Source organism: Coloeus monedula (assembly GCF_965178545.1).
Source record: "Coloeus monedula genome assembly, chromosome: 9".
NCBI classification, from domain to species: Eukaryota; Metazoa; Chordata; class Aves; order Passeriformes; family Corvidae; genus Coloeus; species Coloeus monedula.
The window spans coordinates 15,081,362-15,104,287 of NC_138789.1; the positions used below are offsets into that span (position 1 = coordinate 15,081,362).

The 22,926-nt window shown below is 38.8% G+C and overlaps 2 protein-coding genes across 6 annotated transcripts in view; one reads left to right on the forward strand and one right to left on the reverse strand.

Annotated features, from left to right (window-relative positions):
- The window catches only part of BCAR3 (BCAR3 adaptor protein, NSP family member), a 69,026-nt gene extending 57,332 nt beyond the window's left edge, over positions 1 to 11,694 (forward strand). For 2 of the 3 annotated variants that reach the window (XM_082286788.1, XM_082286786.1), the window contains 9 exons: positions 295 to 423; positions 1,507 to 1,949; positions 2,544 to 2,644; positions 4,438 to 5,072; positions 7,575 to 7,690; positions 8,473 to 8,644; positions 8,842 to 8,965; positions 9,826 to 10,038; positions 10,834 to 11,694. In XM_082286788.1, coding sequence (XP_082142914.1) covers positions 295 to 423; positions 1,507 to 1,949; positions 2,544 to 2,644; positions 4,438 to 5,072; positions 7,575 to 7,690; positions 8,473 to 8,644; positions 8,842 to 8,965; positions 9,826 to 10,038; positions 10,834 to 11,021 — 2,121 coding nt within the window. In that variant the 3' untranslated portion in view covers positions 11,022 to 11,694. The remainder of the gene's footprint in view (positions 1 to 294; positions 424 to 1,506; positions 1,950 to 2,543; positions 2,645 to 4,437; positions 5,073 to 7,574; positions 7,691 to 8,472; positions 8,645 to 8,841; positions 8,966 to 9,825; positions 10,039 to 10,833) is intronic. The other variant, XM_082286787.1, reaches the window with a different exon arrangement.
- A 116-nt stretch (positions 11,695 to 11,810) lies between these two features.
- The window catches only part of FNBP1L (formin binding protein 1 like), a 58,244-nt gene continuing 47,128 nt past the window's right edge, over positions 11,811 to 22,926 (reverse strand). The window contains exons 10-15 of one of the 3 annotated variants that reach the window (XM_082286790.1): positions 18,004 to 18,113; positions 17,205 to 17,337; positions 16,661 to 16,755; positions 16,036 to 16,184; positions 15,500 to 15,658; positions 11,811 to 14,443 (exon numbers count right to left, since the gene is read on the reverse strand). In XM_082286790.1, the coding sequence (XP_082142916.1) occupies positions 14,436 to 14,443; positions 15,500 to 15,658; positions 16,036 to 16,184; positions 16,661 to 16,755; positions 17,205 to 17,337; positions 18,004 to 18,113 (654 nt within the window). In that variant the 3' untranslated portion in view covers positions 11,811 to 14,435. Of the gene's footprint in view, positions 15,659 to 16,035; positions 16,185 to 16,660; positions 16,756 to 17,204; positions 17,338 to 18,003; positions 18,114 to 20,121; positions 20,137 to 22,926 lie in introns of all 3 variants that reach the window. The other 2 variants (XM_082286791.1, XM_082286789.1) reach the window with 2 other exon arrangements.

Consider the following 22,926-nt stretch of genomic DNA (forward strand, 5'->3'; position numbering starts at 1 on the left):
GATATAGTTAGAACTCTTATTGGAAAGAGGAAGTAAGAGAAGTGACTTTGTAGGTGTGTCATTATTAGTTTGGTGTACAGACAGAACACTTTGCTCCATTCTGTGCAGTGTAGAACAATCACGTTATCTCACAGAATGCTGGGGTTTGCAATACAATCTAGAGAGCAAAGCCAAGCCAGCCGGCTGAAAGCAGCACCTGCATTCCAGTGCAGGTCATATGATGGAAGTTATAACCCAGGTAAAATGTTAATCACTAAACTTGGCACAGCTGAAGCTTTTAATCTTTTATTGCAGTTTTCTAGGGAGAGGCAAGTTATGGACAACAGCCCGGAAAAACTGAAGAAGGAGTTAGAGGAGGAGCTGCAGCTGAGTAGTGAAGACTTGCGTAGCCATGCCTGGTACCACGGACGTATTCCTCGGCAGGTACGTGGTCTTTGCGTTGCCAAATGTGCTTTGAGCTTTTATTGACAAGCAGAATTTCACTGAAGTGCTATACACCTATCTGGTGCCTGAATTAATTTAGTAGGAACATAATGCCTATTTGTATGAAAGCCATGGTATTTATCACATAGCTTGGCATAAAATGGGGCCGAGGAAGTATGCAGGGCAGACCTGGTGGAAAATATATGTATTTCAGGATTTCTGTGCACTGAGTAAATCTGGAAATGGAATTTAAGCTTTATTTGAGAATACTTATGACCACATATTGTTTGGAGAACACTGACACTAATGTGGTTCAATATTCTTAACGAAAGTTAAAGTGTTATTTATTTTCTTTCTTGCACTTGAACTGGGGGGAGAGGAAAAAAGCCGCAACAAAATCAATGCAATCACTTAAATTTTGATCCTTACAAAAACGTGTCAAGGCTGGGGTTGGATTGGAGCTTCCAGAGCCGCTGGAGCTCCCCCTGCGGGCCTCCCTCAGCCCCGGGGCACGGCCAGCTCAGCTGCCACACATTCGGCACTTGGCTCTTGGCGTCCTTTTTATCGCATGAAAGGACTAACTCAAAACAGAAAAACAAGATGTCTGACTCTTCCTAGTCAGTAGTATTCACATGCAGTGTTCACAAAGAATAAAAACAGGAAAGCTTCTGTCGTGTAAGGTAACAATGAAAGGGCGGAATCCAGGATCTTGTATTAATGGCTTCTAAACTTCAGTGTGACTCTATATTCAGATGATTTAAACTTAAAATCCTGGGTCACTGCTTTGCCTTCATGCCTTATTTTCTGTTAGCAAACTAGAAGGAATACACATGCAAAAGTGGGTCAGCTTCTGGCTGCTGGCTCCTTCCAAGAAGCCCTTCCAGATCTCTGTTGTGGGATGAGTTTTTAATTTAGAATTGGAGACATCATTCTTCTACCACACTTCATGCTTGCTTTCTATTTGTGGCTTTGTCTGTCCTCCCAGTGTGGCCAAATTAATTCCTGTGTTTAAGAATATTTTGTGTTAACGTATTGTTTTCTGATTCTGAAAGTAATTTTTTGTGTAATTCTTTCTCCTCAAAGGTGGCAGAAGGCCTAGTTCAGAGAGATGGAGATTTTCTGATTAGGGATTCTCTCTCCAGTCCTGGGAACTTTGTTCTTACCTGTCAGTGGAAAAATACCCCTCAGCATTTTAAAATCAACAAAACAGTTCTAAGACTCAATGAAGCCTACTGTCGTGTTCAGTATCAGTTTGAACTGGAAAGTTTTGACACTATCCCTGGCTTAGTCAGGTACTATGTTGGGAGTCGCACACCAATATCAAAGCAGAGTGGAGCAATTATTTTTCAGCCTATCAACAGGACTGTGCCTCTCAGGTGTCTAGAAGAAAAATACGGTGTAACCCCAGTCCAACAAAAAGAGGCAAGCACCCCTGAAGGAAAAACAGAAACTGCCAAAAGGCTGAGTCTTGGTATATCCAGCATGCAGTCCCCGGAGCAGAGCATACCCAGAGGAAATCTTTTGAGGTACCTTAATTTTGCTGTCCTTATGGAAGGAAATGGAGTTAAGTGTATCAGCTCCTAATGAAGGTGATGATGTGAGTTTTCACTCTGATTTGAGATGGAACAGCGGACATGAGGGTTTGCTGATTTTTAGCAGAGGATCAGCAAATCTACAAAGTGAGAGCAAATGTAGACTCTGGAAGCACAACAGCACTGCAGTGACTTGGCAAATCTTGACCATGTAAGAAAAAGGATTAAAATAACATTTTGCTGCTGCTCTGGAGAAGTCTGGTTTTCCATAGTTGACTCCCAAAATAAAAACACCAACTGTGGGATAATGGGTCCTAATTTCAGTGTCCAAATCAAATGTTCCATTAGAAAGTTTCAATGTTCAAAGAAATACCTTCATAAATGCTGCAGGGGGATGCATGGTATAGCCCATTTCACTGCCACTACAACAGCAGTTTATGAATGAATGAAGTACCTTTTATTATCATAAGTTGCCCAAGTGGAAAGCTAATGATCCTTGCACTGGTTATGATATATGCTGACAGTTAGATTTGTAGCTAAGTGTTGCATATATTAATATGGTTTTGTTTGCATTTTTGTTTACCCCAGAAACAAAGAAAAAAGTGGTAGCCAGCCAGCTAGTTTGGATCATGTTCTGGAGAAAAGATTCCCATTAAAGGCTCACCAATCAGAGAGCTATCTGCTAATAGGTATGTTTTGTAATCAGAAGTTTCATGCTTAGAATCGGTGTGTGTCCAGGTGGTCTGTTACTCTTCAGACCAAAGTGAGACTGCTGAATGTTCGGAGTACTGTAAATACAGTTATATTTAATGGCCACTGTAAGCTGTGTTAGCACACTGCTTGCTCTTCAAGTCACTGGAACAGGATTTTTATTTACAACGCACCAGCTAGTTGAGAACCTTAGCACACAACTCAGCAGGCTTCCACACCAAAAAAATGTCACCTGTGGTTGGCATTAATACCTTTTTTGATGGTATTACCTTTCCTCATTTGTGCTTGACAAGAACTGACTTGTTTCACTCATGTCTTTCTGACAAAATTTTATTAAGTAGTAGAAGTGGTGTTTCATGGAAATTCTGGTAACCACTTTTTCTCAGGGTAAACTATGCAGATGAGGTAATGTTCCTCTCTAGGAGAAAAACACTAGCAAGGCTTTTGTACTCAGTTCTGTTCTTCCATCTCCCTCAATCTCTTTACCCTCCATCCGTTTTGCTTTTCATTCCTTTTGCTGCTGGCTGGTTCCATAGCCACTCTCATCCTAAGCAAGGGATCCAGGGTGTTGGATCAGTTGTTGATAGGGGCATTTTATTTCTCAGATTCTTCAAAGGTTTAAGCAATTGTTTCCATACTAACACACTTGTCTACAGAAGCTTGCAATAATGCATCTCTTCCCATGTGGGCAAACTAGTATTTGACTTCCAAGGCTGCTCATTTTGAATATGGTACTGTTAGAATTTTTCATGCCTGTTGTAGGAAGAGCTCTTATGGCAAAGAGAATATTAAGTATTTGTATAGTGAGACTGTATTTTGATAGAAAGGGTGTGCTCCTGTGTTTTAACAGGGGGATGGACAGACATTTATAAAGTAAGTTTCTGTCCATCTGTAGTTGAATTGATTATTCCAATCCATGGCTGCAGAAACTTTTATTTTGGTATTATAACAGCCTGAAGAGTACTGCTGTGCATTTTGTCATAGGATCCTCTGAGTAGGTTCTGTTACCATACTGCTTAAGGATGGTGACAGGCTGGGATTTGGAGTTTTTGTTTTATATCTGGAATCAAGCAGTAACACCCACATGATGCAACTGGCCATTTTGCTGTAGATACCAGCAAATGCGCTGAGAACTGCAGATTGGGAATGTCTGACACAGGACTCATCCCATACTGGATGCCAAGGTTTGCATATGCAGCGGGTACAGGATGAGGCATAAATACACAGAAGTATATGGCTGTGTTTCTCCAGCTTTTCAAACTAGCTCTGTTTCACAAAAAGATTAGCATTCCTGAAATTCATTCCTTCCATACTTTATTTCAGGTTCAGGCTTGACTTCGGGGAGTTTTGCTTTCATCTCAAACTTGTCGTTCTCAGCAATGACTGACTCACCTTTTACACGGTGCGGCTGGAAGTTGCTGTTTTTATAGTCTAGATCAGGTTACAAAGAAACCTCCTATTCCAAGCCATGGAGGCTGTCCAGCTCTGACAGGATAGCCTATGTATGCAGCAGTGACTGGAATTACTGTCAGCATTACCACAGAATAATACTATGGTGCAGCTGTTCCATGTGTTTGCGATTTTGGGAGGATCAGCAAGTGAATGGAATTTGCTGGCTAGGTCGTTCCTCAAAATATACCATTTTGCCAGCAAATAATTAACATGATCTGACAATATTATCCTTAGGAAATAGCATTAGGACATGAACCCTGGCAGAGGCACCAGGAATTGTATGTATTTTGGCCTTCTAAAACACTGTTTTCCCCTACAGGTTCAAGACATCCATCTCGATTACCTGAAGCAGATGCAAACTCCTGTCCAAGCTCACCTGCATTTAGAACAGGCAGTGAACCATCTCTAAGCCCCACAGTTGTTCAGAAAGTCACATCAGAGTCACTGCTAGGGGAAGCTCTTAGAGGATCAGACAGTCAACTCTGTCCAAAGCCTCCACCTAAACCCAGCAAAGCACCCCTGATGAAGCCCCCAGATTCTCCTTTGGCTTCCCACAGTTCTGAAGGACACTATTGTGAACTAAACCCTGCCAGGCATCCAACAGCAACAAAACAACACTTGTGTCAGAAAAACAGCTATGTGGAACATCTGACACAAAAGGAGAGGGGAACATTCAGGCACTCCGAAACAAACTATTTGATCCTTGATGATGATCCTACAATGAACACTGCAGATCCTTTAGAAGCTTCAACTCAGATGACTGAGGAAGACAGCATCTTTTCTGTACCAGTTTATGAGATGGTGTCTAGTTTTAAACCGAATGATTTTGAATCCAAACTACTTCCTCCTGAAAACAAGCCATTGGAAACATCCATGTTAAGAAGAGTTAAGGAGCTTTGCACCAACAATAACCCAAAAATTATTGCACAGCATATTCTTAGAATGGACTGCAAGGTAAAAAAAAAGATCATGCATTTTATTTTATATTGTCCCAGTTTAGACTTCAAAAGAACTGATTTGAAAAGAATAATGGGTAGATTTGAAGCTAATGTAATGTTTGTATTGCTTACAGGAATTTTTAGGTTTTTTTTTTCATTTGGAGAAAAATGTTCACAAACTCTTTGGACTAAAGGTCTCTCGTTATGCTTGACTTTAGACTCAAATTCTCCAAGTCCCATATGTCTTTTAAATCTCCTATCAGTTGCTGCATACCTGTGATTCAGCCTTTCTCCTGTATTGGAGGAAGAGCTCTCTGTGCTGTGAAGCACTGTGGGAAGAACTGCTCACGACAGGAAATAGCTCGTTTGGGCAAAGAGCAGGCAGACCTGGTTGCCACATGGCCATTATATACGTTGTTCAGTGGAACTAAATATATTTAAACTTCTAAAACCGGCTGCTCTTTTGTCTGAGTTCCTCTCTTACAGCTGGATAGGTGGTGTGGGAAAATAGCTATCAGGACTTGTGCTCTCCTCTCCTGTGAGAGAACTCTGCTAGTGGAATTGCTTAGAAAGATGTAAAAAATACAAAGAACTATTTTTCACATTGTAGACTTTGGTCATCTGCCAGGGCTTGAAGATCAGCTAATGGATCAGAAAGACAGGAGAATCATCTCCTAATGAGATGATGACTTTGTGTAACTGCAGTTAGATCTGCACCATCTTGCTGGCATGACTGAGAGCTGTTACCTGCTGCAGAGCAGCTACAGGAACCAAATGGTGCGGTGGGTATCTAACCCCCCCACTTCACTGGGCTTTGGTGGTTTTCATCTTTTTAAGAACAGTTTGAGAAGCAAAACACATGGCTACTTAGTGGGCAACTCCATTGCAGACAGGGAGGGCAGTGGGAATGGTGATACTCCAGAAGCACATCTGTAGCACTCTGCTGGTGCTGCTGCACTGATGGACACCGTAGGCCTGAGGAGGGGGCAGTTCCCTGCAGCAGCCGAGTGTGTGAGTCCTGCCAGCTGCTGGGGGCCTGCCAACAGCAAACACAGCTTTTTCTCTCCTCAGTAGCACTGTTGGCTGCTGCTGAGTGAGGCTTCCTGCAGACCAGACGACTCAGAAAAACTCAGCTCCACAACTGCTCACTCTTCTCAGAAGTGGTAGATTGAGGCTTCTTTACTATGATTCCAAGAGTATTAATAGCATTCTCTAACATTTTAGTTCCAAAATTCACTTTCTCCTTCCTTCCTTCAACCTAAGAACTAAATTATCTTTAATATATTGTTAAAGAGTATGTTGCTTGAAGGTATAGGATATGCATGCCTTAGAGAAGTAGTAAGTTTATATATATGTATGTATGCATATATTATATTCAATTAGCTCATTATTAGACCCCATATTTTAAATACTGTAAATTTGCAATGGAGCTAAGGCACCAACTAGCCTGCTGGAATTAATTAAGAGTCATTGGAGGGCTTTGCAGAAACAGATTTTTGGATTTTGGAGCAGGAACAGTAACTAGCTGGGACAGGTAGAGAAGTTATTTGATGTTTGCCTCCGAGTGCTGAGCCAATGCCTGCCATTTACTGGCAACTTGTTGCATAGACTGCACTGATAAGAACTGCATGATGCAATGAGATTGGCATATGAATTGGGCCAGAATGAATGCTTTGTACTGAGAACCCAGGCTAAAGTTCATATGTCTTCTGTGTGTCATCAGTAATTCAGTTTGCCTTTTAAATAATGACATTTCTAATAAGGAATCACCCATATGGTAAGCGATGAGGTGAGTATTTGCCATTTGCATACCTGTGATGGAATAGCAGTCAGTGTCTCCAGGGGCTTCGTATCACTCCTGCATCTCTAGAACTGAAACAGGTTTTTCTACAGTGCTGTTTTGTACTGGTGAGGCTTGTTGTGCAGCCCAGATTGCTTTCATCATTTCATAGACAAAATAGCCTGCTGATGGGTGTATCAGAAAATTGCAGGCAGATTGGTTTGTAATCTTACACCATCATATTAATGTGGTTTTGCTTATTATTAGCAGTTATAATTGTTATTGAGATAACTAGTAGCTAATATAATATGTTTAAAAAGCAAAGACAAATTGGCGAGGGTGTCAGCTTTCACACACTGACTTTGTAAGGCACTCAGTACTATGTCCTCCTTAGCCCTTTTGCTAATTCATCTTTAGGACTCTGTGGTGTAACCAAAAACATTTTGAGCAGTTTTTTTAGAAAGGAAAAAGGCAAAGCAAGTGTGTATGTCCTTAAGGCAAGGAGCAGTGCTTCTCTGACAAGGATCAGGCTGAGAGAGCACTACATTTCCTGGAACTTGCATAGTAATCTCTTTCTGGAAGCAGAGGATGGAGTTTGATAAAGCATTTTGGTCACACCTTTTATGTTTTCTGATGGCTGCATCATGTAAATAAAAAATTTCCTTGGCTTTTTTGTATAAGGCACTGAACATGTGTCAGTTAAAGTTTTATTCATGCAGAGTTTTTTGCACTTGACAGGTGGCAAGGATAGTAGAAGTTTCTGAAGAGATGAGGAGGAATATGGGAGGGAACTCTGGTCTTGAACTGATCACCTTGCCTTACGGACATCAGCTGCGCCTTGACCTGATTGAGAGGTAAATGTTCCTGTTCCTCATTTCCAGGGCAGATGGCCAGAAGCTCGGAGCATGGCTGCACTGCCCTTCTCATTTCCTCCAAGAATGCTCTCCTGCAAGTTCCCTGAATTCATGTGTACAGTTTATAGGAAGAGATTCCCTAAGGTCATAAAGCAACTGTCATGTGTAGTACAGGGACAGGGGAAAGGTGCTGAAAGCAGAGTCCTTGGAACAGCTGAATGCCATCAGCTCTCCTTTACAAGCTCAAGTAACCTAAAATTCAGGGGACCTATAATCTATCTGAGGTGTGTGTGGAGGAGACTGAAAGATAGTGTCCTTCTGCAGGTGGGAAGAGGCTAGGTGATTTAACAAAGTAAAAAATTATCAGCAAAGCTTTCTGAAAACCCTCTGCACAAGTTAAGGGGGACACTTAAGGTGTTCTGATGTGCATTTTCTGCTTCATATTTCAGTAGTTTGATTTCTGAGATTTGGGGGGGGGGGCATGTCACAGGATTTGAATGTGGAGGACAAAGGGAATTGGGGCAATTTTCCAAAAAGTGTTCATTCATTCATTGCTTGAGCAGAATTTTGTATAGTTAGTAATATCTCAGGAGAAGTTATTAAAACATTAATTTAAGGCCTGTATTTATTCCATATGTCATTATTGGTTTTGGTGCAAAGATGTTGGTAAGACTAAATTTGCTGAGCACACCAAGACAGAAATACACCTTTGAACTGATCTTCCTTGAACACATGTAAATTTAGTAATTCGTAATCAGTTGCATAAATTGTTTCACTTACAGGCACAATACCATGGCAATAGGAATAGCTGTTGATATCTTGGGTTGCACAGGAAATGTAGAAGACAGAGCAGCAACATTAAACAGGATCATCCAGGTTGCTGTGGAGTTGAAGGAGTCACTAGGGGATTTATATGGATTTTCTGCCATTATGAAAGCACTGGAAATGCCACAGGTAAAAATCTGCTTCTCTTTATGTTCCAAAATGTGGAGTTGTTTGATGGCTTATTTAATTTGAGCAATTTCATCAAGACTAGAGAGGACAGCAGAACAGAGTCTTCTTGACTATTCTGTGACACTATGACTAGCAGTGTGCTTTTCCTGCGTTTGTTGTGGAGTCCATAATGGGTATTCTCTATTTTGCATGAACAGGTCAGTAGATTAGAACAAACCTGGACTGCTCTAAGACATTGTTATACCCAGACTGCCATTATGTATGAAAAACAGCTGAAACCATCTTGCAAAGCTTTGCATGAAGGACAAGATGCATGGACTAGTGAGTATGAGTGACACTGGTTTCTATTCTGCATTTTAATCCTCCCTGTACTGATTTCCTGCGTGGGGAGATGAGGCAGCTGCTCTTTCCACAGCTGTGCATTGTATGTTAAAATGATTAGGTAAACCTGTATAATGCCATAACAAATAGAAGCAAACAGTCTGCCAACCGAACATCAGTATGTGTTTGTGTGCCTGTATCCCTGCAGACTATAACCTTCTTCCCACATCCATACTTCTGTGTCAAGCAGAAACTGACACATTGTCTCAAAGACAGGGAAAAAAACTCTTTACTCACAGTAGAATTGATTCTGGCAGCTTTTGCTTCTTACTTGCTTTGTCTATTGGATCAGAGGAGGAATCCTCAAATAAAAAGAAGGGGTTGGTAATTTTTCTGGTCACATTAGGTGCCCCTGTGCCAGGATCTTTGCAGCTCTACTTTCTAAAGGAATGCAAGGCAGAGAAAATAATTTCTCAGAACATTTCTCCAAGAGAACAGGTAGACAGTGAAAACTTTTTAGCCTCATGGCTATTTTTATTGGAATGACTTGATTTTGAAAATGTTTAATGTCTGTGTTTTTAAAAAAGTGTTTAAAATCTCTGTGGCACCATCTAGTAATTCAAAAGAGCCTTGCCCTGTAGCAAATAGTTTTCCAACACTGATTTGTCCTGGTCTTCTTCCCCAGCCAGTTCACTGGGAACTGGTGGGACAGGTATATTTGAGGTAAGGTTTTTGAAGAATATTTGTCTTCCATTTGAAAGATGGAAGAGAAAGAGTAGGTTCCAACTCAAAAAAATAACACTGCATTTACAATACCTTCTTCAGTTAACAATAATGTCTGATGTGTTACTCTATTCCAGAAACTATCAGTGCTCCACAGAACAACATAACAGTGCCATTGCTGATGCCTCTTGTTACCTTGATGGAGCGCCAGGCTGTTGTTTTTGAAGGCATGGAGCTGTGGGAAAGCAGTGACCAAAGTGGTGAAATAATGCTCAGGCACTTGGGCACAGCTCGCCTGATCGCCCAGCATGCGGAGACATTTCGCCTGACAGCAGAGCAGCTGCTGCAAGGTAGGAGAAACTGCTGCACTGAAACATCAGCTGGGGCTTGTGTCCCTGGCCAAGTGCCCCTGGAAGTCAGAGAGAGAAATTCTTCTCCTCTTTGGCAGGAGCTGAGATAGTAACAAATGTCCTGCAGGAAACTCAGTCTGAGGACAACATGAATATTATTTAAAAGCAGACAGAAAATTACTCATCACTACAGCTCTCCAGCAAGCATTTTTGCTAAACATACTCAAAGTTCTCATGACTCAATATGCTGACCCTTCTGGCAACTGAAGTACAGTAAAGACTGAGGATAACTTCCTATCTTCTGTACAATCTAAAATTCCTACTGTGATTATTACAACTAAAATACCACCCTAAGATATTCTTTACAATGGTGCAAGTTGCAGCAGTGAGATCCTGACCACTTACAGCCAAAAAGCAGTAACTTGTTAATAAAGTGACTTTATTTTTTAAACTTGCAGTGGAAAAGTTAAGAGTGTGGGGAGAAATATAGTAATTTCTGCAGGCAGCATGTATATGTCATTAATTATATTTAAGGTCTGACTATAATGACAATTCTAGCTCATTAGAACTGAGCAAATGATAGCCTGTCCCAGTGTCCTTAGAGCCATTTGTGTGCTACTAGAATGTCAGAGCTGGAAAGGATTTTCTTCACTGTTTTATTAGCTTGTTAAAATCTGTGCAAAAGGAACCCAGCATACTACAGCTTCTTTGGGGAGAAGACAGTTTAAAAGCCACGTCTACAGAACAAAAAAATTTGCCTGGTGGTGATACTGTGGGATTCTTTTTACTTACTAGGTTTCCAGCCAGATGAAGAGCTGAGTGAAATCTTCAAGACAGAATTTCAAATGAGATTGCTCTGGGGCAGCAAAGGAGCACAGGTTAATCAAAGTGAAAGATATGAGAAATTCAACCGGATCTTAACTGCACTTTCCCGAAAACTGGAACCTCCTCCAGTGAAGCTGGTGGAACAATTAAGTATATAAGACTCTGGAAACACTATTTAAGTGATATACTTGAAATAACCTTAGCATTCTTCTGGCAATTTCATACTGCACAGACTTCTTGCATTTCACAAGATCTTTAGAACTTTTAACTGCACAATGCACACTTGTTTTAAAACTACTGATTTCTAAACAAATTATTTATTTACTGTGTCACCAAGTCATTTACTGATCCCTTTAAACAGTTAGGTTATCCCTTTATTTCCCCAGAGTTGTAATGTTTTAATGATGCCAAGGAGTAAGGGCATTGGCATCTTAAGATGAAGCAAATAGTGTAAATAAAATGATAGATTAAGTATCTGACATGGCAGAAAAACTGTTGTATAATGTTCTTTTCATGAATATAAAAACACTGTAGATAGAATTGTGAAGTGTATCTTTATGCAAAATAATTTGCATATTTACAGATTGCAGAAACACTGAAAGTTGCAGAAATTATCCTGTATCTGTAACCAGTGGCTCAAACATCACTGTGTCTATGAAACTAGAAAATTAGTTTGTGTATGTGTTGGGACAACTTGCTTTTTTTAAGACGGCAACTGTAGTACTTCAGCTTTTGCTGGAGCCTGCACAACAGCTACGCTGCCAGGAATGAATGATGAAATGGCAAAAACAAACAATCCAGATAATTAAAATGCTTTCAGACATGACTAAATCTGGGTGTATGTGTGCATTAAACTTACTTCTTTCACTGAGGTGAACCACTGTGGTAAGTACTTTTTCTTTTTCCTTGGATAAAGGCGAAGCATGAGGTGTTACCACGTTTTATAGGAAATCAGCATGCACAGTGTTTATTATACAGAGTTTTAGCTGCAAATCCCACTTTGTCACATACAGAATTGGTGTATAAGGGTTATCCTCAGAAGTTGTACAAATATTTAAGAACTACAGTCAGAGCTGCATGTGCTTGTTGGCAGTAAGCCTATTTTTGGAGTGAGATGTTACTTAGAGCACTGAAAGTATTGGAGTAGGACAACAAAACCAACACCAGAATCTGTTCCTCCCATCTACAATCACAGCAGAGGTTTCTACCACCAGAACAAGAAAGTCTGCCTATCAATCTTAACAGAAGACAAATGGGGAAGCTAATTACTTAGGGCATGAAAAGATTTTTTTATTCCATGAAAATATTCTCAACAGAGAACACTATTTTTAAACAAAGCATTTAACATTTAGGAAATCAACATGTGCACAAAAAAAGGATTAAAAAAATTACTGGAAAATGTCTGATTCTTTAAGACAACTCACGTTCAGAATTTTAGAATAAATGATTTATAAGCTGTGCAAGTACAAATGCTTTTTCCTATGTTTAATAACCCTCATACAAGTTGCACTATCCCTCTTGAAAGCAACCTGCCTCCAAAGGAAGCAAATCCTGGTTTTAGAAAAACAAACAGTAGCATGAAAAGAACATTTAGTCTTTTACCAGGAAGTGTTATTACTGACCTGCAGGCAGACCACAGGCCCTTAACCAGAAAAGACACAGAAAAGTCACATTTCCTCCTCTTCACAGAATTACAGAATCACAGAATATTCTGGGTTGGAAGGGACCCACAAAGATCATTGAGTTTTCTCAGAAATAAAAAGCACTAGATTTTAAAAAATGAAAAAAAAAAAGAAAAAACCAACCCCAATCCCATAAATCCCCCCAAACACCCCAAACCCAAAAAACTACCTAAGTAGTTTTGTCAGTATTGAGTAATGTCACATTATTATATAAATAACCCTGTATACAAGCTCCAAAAATCTAAACTTTAGAGTTTAATAGGCCCCATAGTACACTAGGTCAAGCTGTGTAATAGTGGTATACATAACAAAAGGAATAAACCTCTACACAAGTCACTCAAATTCAGTTTTACTGGTAGTACAGTTCCTAATAACACTGAAATGAAAAAGAATCCAGCACTGCTGCATCCACGTATTGCTTCAGACCCCAGAAAAACAGGATGTTTTAATAATTATTCCATAATACACTGCCAAACAGCAGGTGGCTGGGTTGACAAGCTTGTGTTGATGTAAGTATCCCTCCCCCCAACATCTCTAGTCTAATTCTTATCACCCTAATCAATCAGATGTGATGTATTTAGTAATAGAACCACAAATGGGAGGCAAGACAACATAAGCAATAGGGGCACTGCAGACAACTATATTTACACGTATAAACATATCCAAATTTCAATTGTTTACAAGTAAAAGTGCACAAAGATCATTACGAAGTATCACTCAAATGTCAACTGGTCCATACAATGAAACATCACCTGGAATGGACTAGCACTGCCGTAATTGAAATTGGAACTTCATAGTGAAAAACTAAAAGACAGTTTCCATAAAAATCTTTTAAAAAAATACTAACGCCAAATGAAGAGATAGACGTTCAATGTATAAAATTCATGGATGCACCATGTATCCAGTAAAGCAGAGCTCTAGAAAACACCTACCGTGGCTACCTCAGCAGCTGCAGCACTGTGAAAAGAGCTGAGACACAAAGCCCTTTGTGGGATACTGTAAGTACTGTAAGTATAGTGTTGGCAAACAACAGATTTAGGCACTCGAGTTTAAGGCAGCATTTGAATGGCAAGTGGTTGACTTCTGAAAACAGTCATTAGCTTGCAGTGGTGAATCCTCTGGTTGTGCTCCAGGCTGTCAGTGCTCACAACAGGTTACCGAAGGGCTGAAGATGGACCACAGTTCTAGGAGTTTGTCTTGATTGCATTGTAGGCTAGAGCTGAGATGCATTATTTCCCCAAATTAACAAAATACCTTATGGTCTCTTATCAGTTATGCCAAACATCTGGAATGTAATGATGGTTGCAGTGGTATTGTTATAGCAGCATACATGGATACTGGGATGAAACTCTAGTGCTGAAGATATTTAAAGAAAATGATTTGTTACAAAATAAGACAAGCAATGGTGGCAAAGTGTTACAGAGAACATGCCTGACTGTCCTAGGCATGCAGGAGGAGGTTAACGGCGAGCATGGAGGTGGTACAGGCAGACTGATAACTGACACAGGGTTCTAAATGACTGCCAATAAAAGTGAGTTGGAAAAGAGAGTAATTAAGAAAATCAAAACACAGCACAAGCTAAAATATAGTTTGTGCACCTGGGAAAACCTAGGACAATGAAAATAAAGCAATTTTAGGAGCAGTAGCCTTTTTACTCTGGTAATGGAACTCTATTTTCCTGCACAAATTGAAGATTTTGTAATACATCCTTACCTATATATGGAGATGCTAAGATGTTAGTGACTACTAAATGTATGTCTGCATGCATTCATGCAACTAGCTTTTCCCTTGGGCCTCCCAGTCTAGTACCCCTCCCTTCCCCACCCCCACCCCCCCAGCAGCTGCATGTAACCTCCTTCAAGATCTCGCCCATTTTCTCAGAAACCCGCTTCAGGAACCTGCAGTCCAAGAGGAAAAAGAAAAGAACAAAGTTACTGAAGGCCTTTAGAAGACAGAGAAGCGTGCTCAGTTCTAACAGGCCATTCTCAGTGGCTATACATTAGCCTTTTACTTAATTCCACAAACTCTCATTAGAAATATGAAATTAGCTTTTTTTTTTTTCCCAGTAATCAAGTTGTGCAATGCAGTTTCCAATCCTCAGTGATTTAACAGTGAGGAGAATTACTGCACATTTAAGACATTGTCTTCAAACTAAACACAATACAATTCAAAGACACAGCTTACAGGCACAGATTAAGAATATAAAATCATTCCCTTATCAGGAGCAGAGAGAGTTTTCAGTAAGACATCAAGCATTACATGTGATCTCTTTTTGTTTGTTCAAGGTATCTAGAGTTAAAACAATGACATCATGTCCAATACAGAACATTCTACATTACAAGTACTGAAAAGGAAGGAGACAGGCAGGTCAGTGGACTTTCTGTCCTTCTTAATCATAATGTTTTTTCCTGAGTACTTTTGTTGAACTTTCAGAATCAGAAAACATTTTCCCGTTTAAGAAGTGAAAGCTGCCAAGTATTTGCTAAGGAAGGAAATTAATAATTTTCAGTAACTGAGTTCAGTTAGTTATTAGAGGAAAAATATCTCTGTTTTAAGAATATAGTTTAAGTCATAAAAGTGGGAATAGTAAATCTTACAGATCTTTAAAACTTAAGTATTTTTTCAGTTCTGTATAAAAACTAAGTATTCCACAGAACAAGGAGGAATCCTGGTCTTTTTCAGTTCAATAGCTTAATTGGATTTAGTGCTTTGTAAAGCAGGAAAGCAGAAGACATTGGTCAAAATTACAGACCAGTGTAAGATGCATAATTTCATGTGGTCATCTCTGAAAAGAACTATAGCTAACTCCCCATGCAAACAACAGAGATCATTGCTGACTTCTGATACTGTCATTCTTTCCACGAGCCTGTGTAACTTACAATTTTTCCACTATTTTCCCTGGGGAATGTACAACTGAGAGCTGCCAGTTTACCATTAGATATAGGTTACTGCACCTTTGCTGTTTTTCTCTAGCGTTACATCTATATATGATGTTGGCACATAGCCTTCCTCTCCATTATGTCTTCGAGCTCTTGTCCACCCATCTCCTTTGTCCTCCTCAATAATGTACAAGATTTCCCCTTCTTTCATTGCTAGAGTGCCTTCATTATGACCTGGGAAAAACAAGAGGCAAAGCAGTCTCACCATTAAGACAGAATTTCAAGTCATCTTTTTCCCAAGGCATAGTTTCCAAATTATATATAAACAGGAAGAACAAAAAATCTGTGCAAGAGAACATATGGCCAAACTGACTTACAGAAAAAACACCTTGTCCCAATTTGTAAGGCTGAATATTTTTCAATAGCTAATATTTATCTTAAAACAGCAGAAGTACTGCTCATGAATTAATTTATAAAGTATCTTCACTGATCTTTTAAGCAATTAGTTACTCAAACAGGTAATTTGCTTTAAATCATTTTACCTGTCTTTTTTATGACAAATCATCCATGCCTTACAGTCAAAGAATCTCAGTGCATATTGTTAACCTTACCATCAAACGGATATATTGCCTTGCAATGTCCTATAGCTGGTAATGGATCATCATCTTCAAACTCATCATCAAACTCATTGGAATGAGCATGTTGCTGTGGTGGGCCACGAACTTCCTGGTTGGCATCATCCGTGTAACTCCCTTCAGGGCTATAATGCAATGATTGGAGCATGAGGACTCTGAGGAGTCCTTAGTTCTAAAACTCAGAACATCCATGCATCACAGAAGGGGCAGGTCATGGACATTGTTCTCGAATTCCTGTTAGCAGTTTTTGTATTACTGTCAGAAAAAACTCATCTAGCAAAAGCTTAGACTGAATTCTGCTACAAAACCAATTTGACATACCTGTCTCCACAGAACACGGAAAACTAGTGAGCCTTATGCAATGGAATAAGGCAGTTTTAAAAGGCACTGCTATTTAATGAGCAGGTGTTTCAATTAGACTATTTTTATATGTTACCAGAATGGCATGAAGTGACCTCTAGAAGTCAGAACCAGTTAAGATTTTCCTTTAGAAGGACATACACTTTGGGAGGATAAGTAATACCCATCACTGCTGTTAATCATCAGAGAGCTGTACAGACTCTAGCACAGGATATGAAAGCAGCAGAGACAGAATAGTGACCTCTCTCGGCCCTGGGTGACAAGATGGTTGATGTCGCTGCTGTGCCGCCTGTCACTTCTGGCTGCTACTTTACCTTCAACTTCAGAGAGCCAGGCCTTGGGGAAAAAAGGCAAATACTGGTGTCAAAGAAAACTTGATGCTAAACCAGCACATTTAACAAATGCATTTAACTGCATACAGTTCACAACCACACAGACTGCAGTCAGATGTCAGGTTTCATAATTACTTCACACAAAGCATGAACCTATCCTTTATGCTTAGCCTACACTCCATATTAGTGTTGAGGAAAGAAAAAAATCTATAATTACATGTGAATTTCAGAATAAGTGAATAATACTATATTCTTCTGAACAGTTTACACCTTTAATAATCCTTATTCTAGCTAGATGAACATACTTGAAAATACAGCACCCCACAAAAAATTGTATCAGGAGCACTTTCTTAAATCAAGTAGTTTTTCTGGGTGCTGTATTTAAAATCTGTAAGGCAAAGTACAATTGTACCAATCACTGACATTTTCCAAGGAACTGTTTTAGAATCTAACCTCATTCTTGTGTATTTCCATCCGAAGACGGTCCATGTTGCTCATAGTCTCAGTTAATTTTGGTTGCAAACTGCTTGGATCACCCATCTGCGGATTTTTTTCATAAACATCCTTCATCTTGATGAGGGCATCTCTAAAAACATACAAAACACAACAATAATTACTATACCAGTATTGATTCATTAAAGCTAAAATAACGTGTATGAGATCCTGAACTGTGATTAGATACCAAGCACAGCAATGAGGAACTACTGGTCTTCACACCATGCCTAAATCCTTCTCCCACTCTGTCCTCTTAGCACTCTGCCTTCCTTTCTTGTGTTGTCCACAGGTACACAAGGACACCAGCTGCTGACTCTTATCTATCCAGTACTGTTTCCCATACTGTTTGTTATATTTCCTAAATATATTAAATAACACTTAATAAAAAATAACAATTTTTTAAAAATTTAAAAATAAAATAATTAAATAACAATTTCCTAAATACTAGTCATGCTCTGTTCTTAAAGCACAAAGTTGCAGCTGTCTTGCTCAACAGACCCACACATTTTTTTAATGTGTGATTTTAGAGCCAATGTTCCCTATGCAGTATTAGAATCAAAATGAGTATTACAGTAAAGCAAAAGGAAGCAATGCTAACAGAACCTACATACAACAAACTATGAATTTAAAAATGCTTTTCAATAGCCTGGCCTAGTGCATTGTCTCCTAGCTCTTGAGCACTGTTGGCTTAGGTAGAAGACGTCAAAAGAACCAGAGAGAAAACCATGACAGAAGTCCAAAAAAAAAATGCACTCACTTTTGGTCTGTTTCCTTCTGTAGTTCTCTGTTAAGTTCATCGATTCTCTGCTGCAGTTTCTTGCGTCTTTGTTCTGGAGGGAGATGGCTGAAGTCTTCTAGTGCAGGGCCCTGCAAGCAGAAATACTATGAAACAAGCTGCATGCACAGGTCTGGGCAGCTGAACTGACATACCCACACATGGACAGTGTTCACTGGAAGCAGGATGGACCTTCTTAAAAACTCTACTTGACAGACAGCTCTACAAAAGACCGCACAGAATAAATGCATGTTCTTGCTGCCAGTGTAGTCATTCAGTCAAAGGGCTTTCTGCCTTCTGTAGCAGTTGGCTCAGAGAGGTAATTCAAAATTTCTAGACTTTATTTTTCTGAAGTCATGTACCTCTTACATCCACTGCACTTAAAGAAGATTTAGAAAGGACAATTACTTGAGTCAGAACAAAAATCTAAGATGTGTATATAATAATGAGATGTGTATATATGTATAAAATTGTTTCTTTCTCTGGAGTGTGTTCTGCGGTCATTTGGATGGTATCAAAAGAAAAATACTGTATTTTGGATCTTCATTCCAAAGCATTATTACAGTTCTCTTCCAGAACTTCAGCAATCCTAGAAAACATACTAAAACTTAAAAAGTTCTGATGGATTTTACCTCAAGTAAAACTAGTTCACAGAGCATAGAAAAAGCCTTTGTAATAGCAAAATTTTTACTTAAATTTGTTTATCTGACTCAAAACTTGCTCAAATATTACAAGTCACTTTGCTTACAAAAAAAAAAACCACCCCAACAACCAAAGAACTTCAGAGAGGGAAAAAAACCTTTTACTTCCAAAACCTTTAAAAAAATTCCAATCCAGCCAATTTCAGACCACCTATTGTTATGAACCCAAACCTGCAAACCTGATTGCAAACTTGTGCCAAGATTATAATAAGCAGGATAGAAGGGCCTGGGTATAAAATGCATGGGAAGAGATTTTAATGCATCTTGCAACTTTGTTGTGAAAACTCTTCCTCTCAGAGTGACAGACACTGACAGTGTTAACAAGGAAATATGGTACATGTCTTAATCACAAAAGGCTGGGGTTTTTTGTGTTCCCAGTTGCCTAAGGAAGTTGGTTTTAACACAAGAAACCCACCTGCCATTACAGTAACCTTCTATGGTGGCAAACCAAACTGGCCAGCATTTCTTTTGTCAAGAAGAAAGTTTACTGAAACTTGACTGTTGAGATTTTGACACAAGCCTTGAGCTCAGGTGCCAAGTTTCCAATATCCCCCCCCCAAAGAACTTCTTACCCCCCTCAACTTCTTTTGCACTTGTAAAATCACTCTCACTGCTTTTTAAGAAGGGAATACAAGACATCCTAAAAGAAGGAAAATCGAGATATGATGTTCCCAAAATAAAACAAGTGTTTCTTTCTGGAGGAAGAAGAATACACACTGTGTATACTCTCCAAGTCCAGAAATGCAAAATGACATAAATAAACTTCCTGTTCCCTTCAGAAGGAGTCATCCAAGAAAACAACTGTTAAGTGTAATACACTACAAAGAAGCAAAAATACAATCACATCCTCTCTATCATTCTTCCTTACAGTTTAAACCAGAGTATCCTCTAAGATGAATCAGAAGAACAGAGGTCTTTTTGTGAATTTTTACTGATTTACTCTGCAAAACAATATTGATTAAGGTGTGGTTTTATTTAATGTAACAGCTTCCTATATTTCTAAGCATAAAGGTTCTTCCCTGCAAATTTTTCTTCCAATTCAAAGGAGCGCAGTATTCAATATTTCTTCTTTACACAAATTTTATAATCTTTTCATATACATATTTTATGCCAATTTTCCTGACAAAGAAAAATCACCAAATATTTCCATCATGACCAACTTGTGAATACCGGTCAACTCTAAAATTCCAAAATTGCAGATTTAGTTGCAGCCAGATCATAAGTCTAATTGCCTTACATTAAGCATGGATGATTAAGAAGACTGTGCATATGAGTGGAAAATCTGAAGATGTATTTCAGCACCTGACTTAAAGCAGTTATGATATGGAAACACTTTCAAAAGATTACTTTCATGCTATCTTAGCAGAAGTACAGCAGACAGATCAGCACACGGGCTTACCATCTTCACCGACCACTGCACAGTTCATTTGAAAACAAAAAGAAACGGGAAATTATTTACATGCAATGACCAGTTACAAAAATGACTAATGCCTAAAAATGTATTTTTAAAATATTACTTAAGGATCGACATTTTCATTTATAAAAAAAAAACCTTTTAACTATAAGCACAATAAAAGAATTGCTTTAAGAATTACTGATTTAAAAAATACTAGGTGATAATGGGTACTTTAACTTACAAAATTCTAATACACAACTTCATTAAACTACTTTTGAATTTTAGTGTTCTGAATAAAGGGCTAAAGAGCCTTCTATTGTCGGAAAAGAAACACACACACAGCCAACATTGCACAAAATAGCAGAATTTGATGATGATGGACTGATCAGCCATATACAAATAATTTGTTAATCATAGCTCAAAACCCACTATGATCACTCTTGCAAATGTAATTTTTACAATGTATTTATTATCACAGTAGATCTAGAATAAATAAAGATATTTTTCAAGTCTAGAAGTAAGTAGTTTTACTTTCTGAAAACAGCATTGGTCATTGTTACCTAAAATTGTTTTCATCCAGCTAAAAATGAAGACATTTAAAGAGTAAAGACTTTATCCTTAGAAGAAGCAAATAAAACATGGGTGCCAGGAGTTGAATCTTGGGTTTAACACTGACAGCATTTTGAAGATCTACCATTCTTTCAATGATTTGGACAACCCTTTCCAGAGGAACACCAAGCACCTTAGAAGACAGGTATCTCAACTTCACTTTTGATCCTGAGCAATTGTTAAGGCTGTTGCTTGGGGCACACACACAAAATTAGAATTTCTTGCAATGATGGAAGTAAAGCACCTTCACAAATGATACTTTGGTAGGAAGCTCAAAGTCCAGAGATGCAAGATGACATAAACACATGACATCCTGTTCCCTTCAGAAAGAGTCTTCCAAGAAAACACTGTTAAGGTTTACAGATCGCTGCTGACAATGCAGCTACTTTATAAACCAAGTGGCATCAAACACAGACCTCTCATAGGCACTAACACTGGCTGCAATTGTTAAGATTTCAAAGGAGAAGCAGCAGCACATAGCAGCACTAATACAGCCAGTTACACTTGCTTACACCTTCTTTCAATAACCTACTCTACAGCTGCTGTTTGCTGCTCTTGCTCTACATCATGATAGGAAAATGTACTGCATGAAGCACAGAGTGGAGGGAGACTGGTTTTGTGATCTCCAGTGCCTTGAGTGAAATCTTGTACAGGGCATGTTAAACAAAATGACCACTATGCTTCACTGCCTGATACATGCCAACTCATGGATAAAGCCTGGTAGGAGCAGGAGCAAATTAAATACCATTTTACATGGGCAGACAGTGATAGAACAAAGGGAAACATTTTTAAACTAAAAGAAGATAGATTTAGATTAGATGTTAGGAAGAAATTCTATATTCAGAGGGTGGTGAGGCACTGGAACAGTTGCCCAGAGCAGCTGTGGATGCCCCATCCCTGGCAGGTCCAAGGCCAGGCTGGATGGGGCTCTGAGCAGCCTGGTCTAGTGGAAGGTGTCCTGCCCATGGCAGGGGGTTGGAACAAGATGATCTTTGAGGTCCCTTCCAAACCAAACTTTCCTATGATTCTATGATTCAGTAGTTCTGCATGTCAGTACCACTTGGACATCATTTTTCAGGGACAAAACACACAGGAAACAGCTTCACATACTAGCAAATATTAAGCATTTAACCAAGGTATATTATAAAAGTAATACTGATCAATGAGATTTTAAAAAAAAAAAAAAAATCCATTAGTAGTCCAGTATACATTTAAGTTGAAAAGACTTTAAAAATATGCAATAATGTGGTGTCTGTTAAAATGCTTGCAAGGAAATTCAAAATATAAAAAATTAAATGTTCATCCTGAAGATTTTACAGAGATTAACTCTTTAATAATTTGGCATGCTTGAGTTAATCTAGATCTGTAGGATATTAGTGATGCTTCCTAATGTTAAAGAATTATTAAATTTAAATTATTTAAAGAATGTATTAAATTAATTCAATTTTACAACATGAACAATATATTTTAAAAATCAAATAAAGATATGGTTTCATTTTCCATTAGCATTCTCTAGTTGTTAGGAGATGATCTTTTGCTTCAGAAAGAGGTTCTAGAACTAATGGTCCTACAAGGTGATGATTTGTAAGCCAGGAGTCAAAACATTTAGTGATCAACAAAATCGTGGCGTAATCAAGGCCTGTGCCATTTCAACAACCACCTAATCCAGGTAGTTCCTCACTGAGTGCTTGCTTAAGAATAAATATTACCTTCATGACCAGACCAAATTATGATATAATGACTCAGACAGGAGAGGAGAAGCTGTCCTCCATATAGACTTAGAGGACTACAAGAATCTTCTAAAAAATGGCAGTGCTAGAAAGGTTATTTCCAAGGTATCTGGGGGCCTGAAATTAGGTGCCACAACATGACTTAAAGATAAATAAAGCTTTAGCTGTAACTCATTCTGTTTCAGAATGACAACAAGGGTGCCCCTAAATTGTAACTTTACTGCAATAGAACACTTGTACCTTGATCTCCACATTACGTCAACAAGAGTCAACCATTCCTGATGCACATGAGACAGCAAGTCAATATTGTCTTGAAATACCAAAAAATTATTAATTATATGTAATCAAATGCATCCAATTACCTTATTATTTGGATCAATAAATGTCACTAAACATACATAAACTGGGCAGCCTACACTTTTCTGACATAACAGGAATGTGCCAGTACATTTATCACTAGTGCCATAAA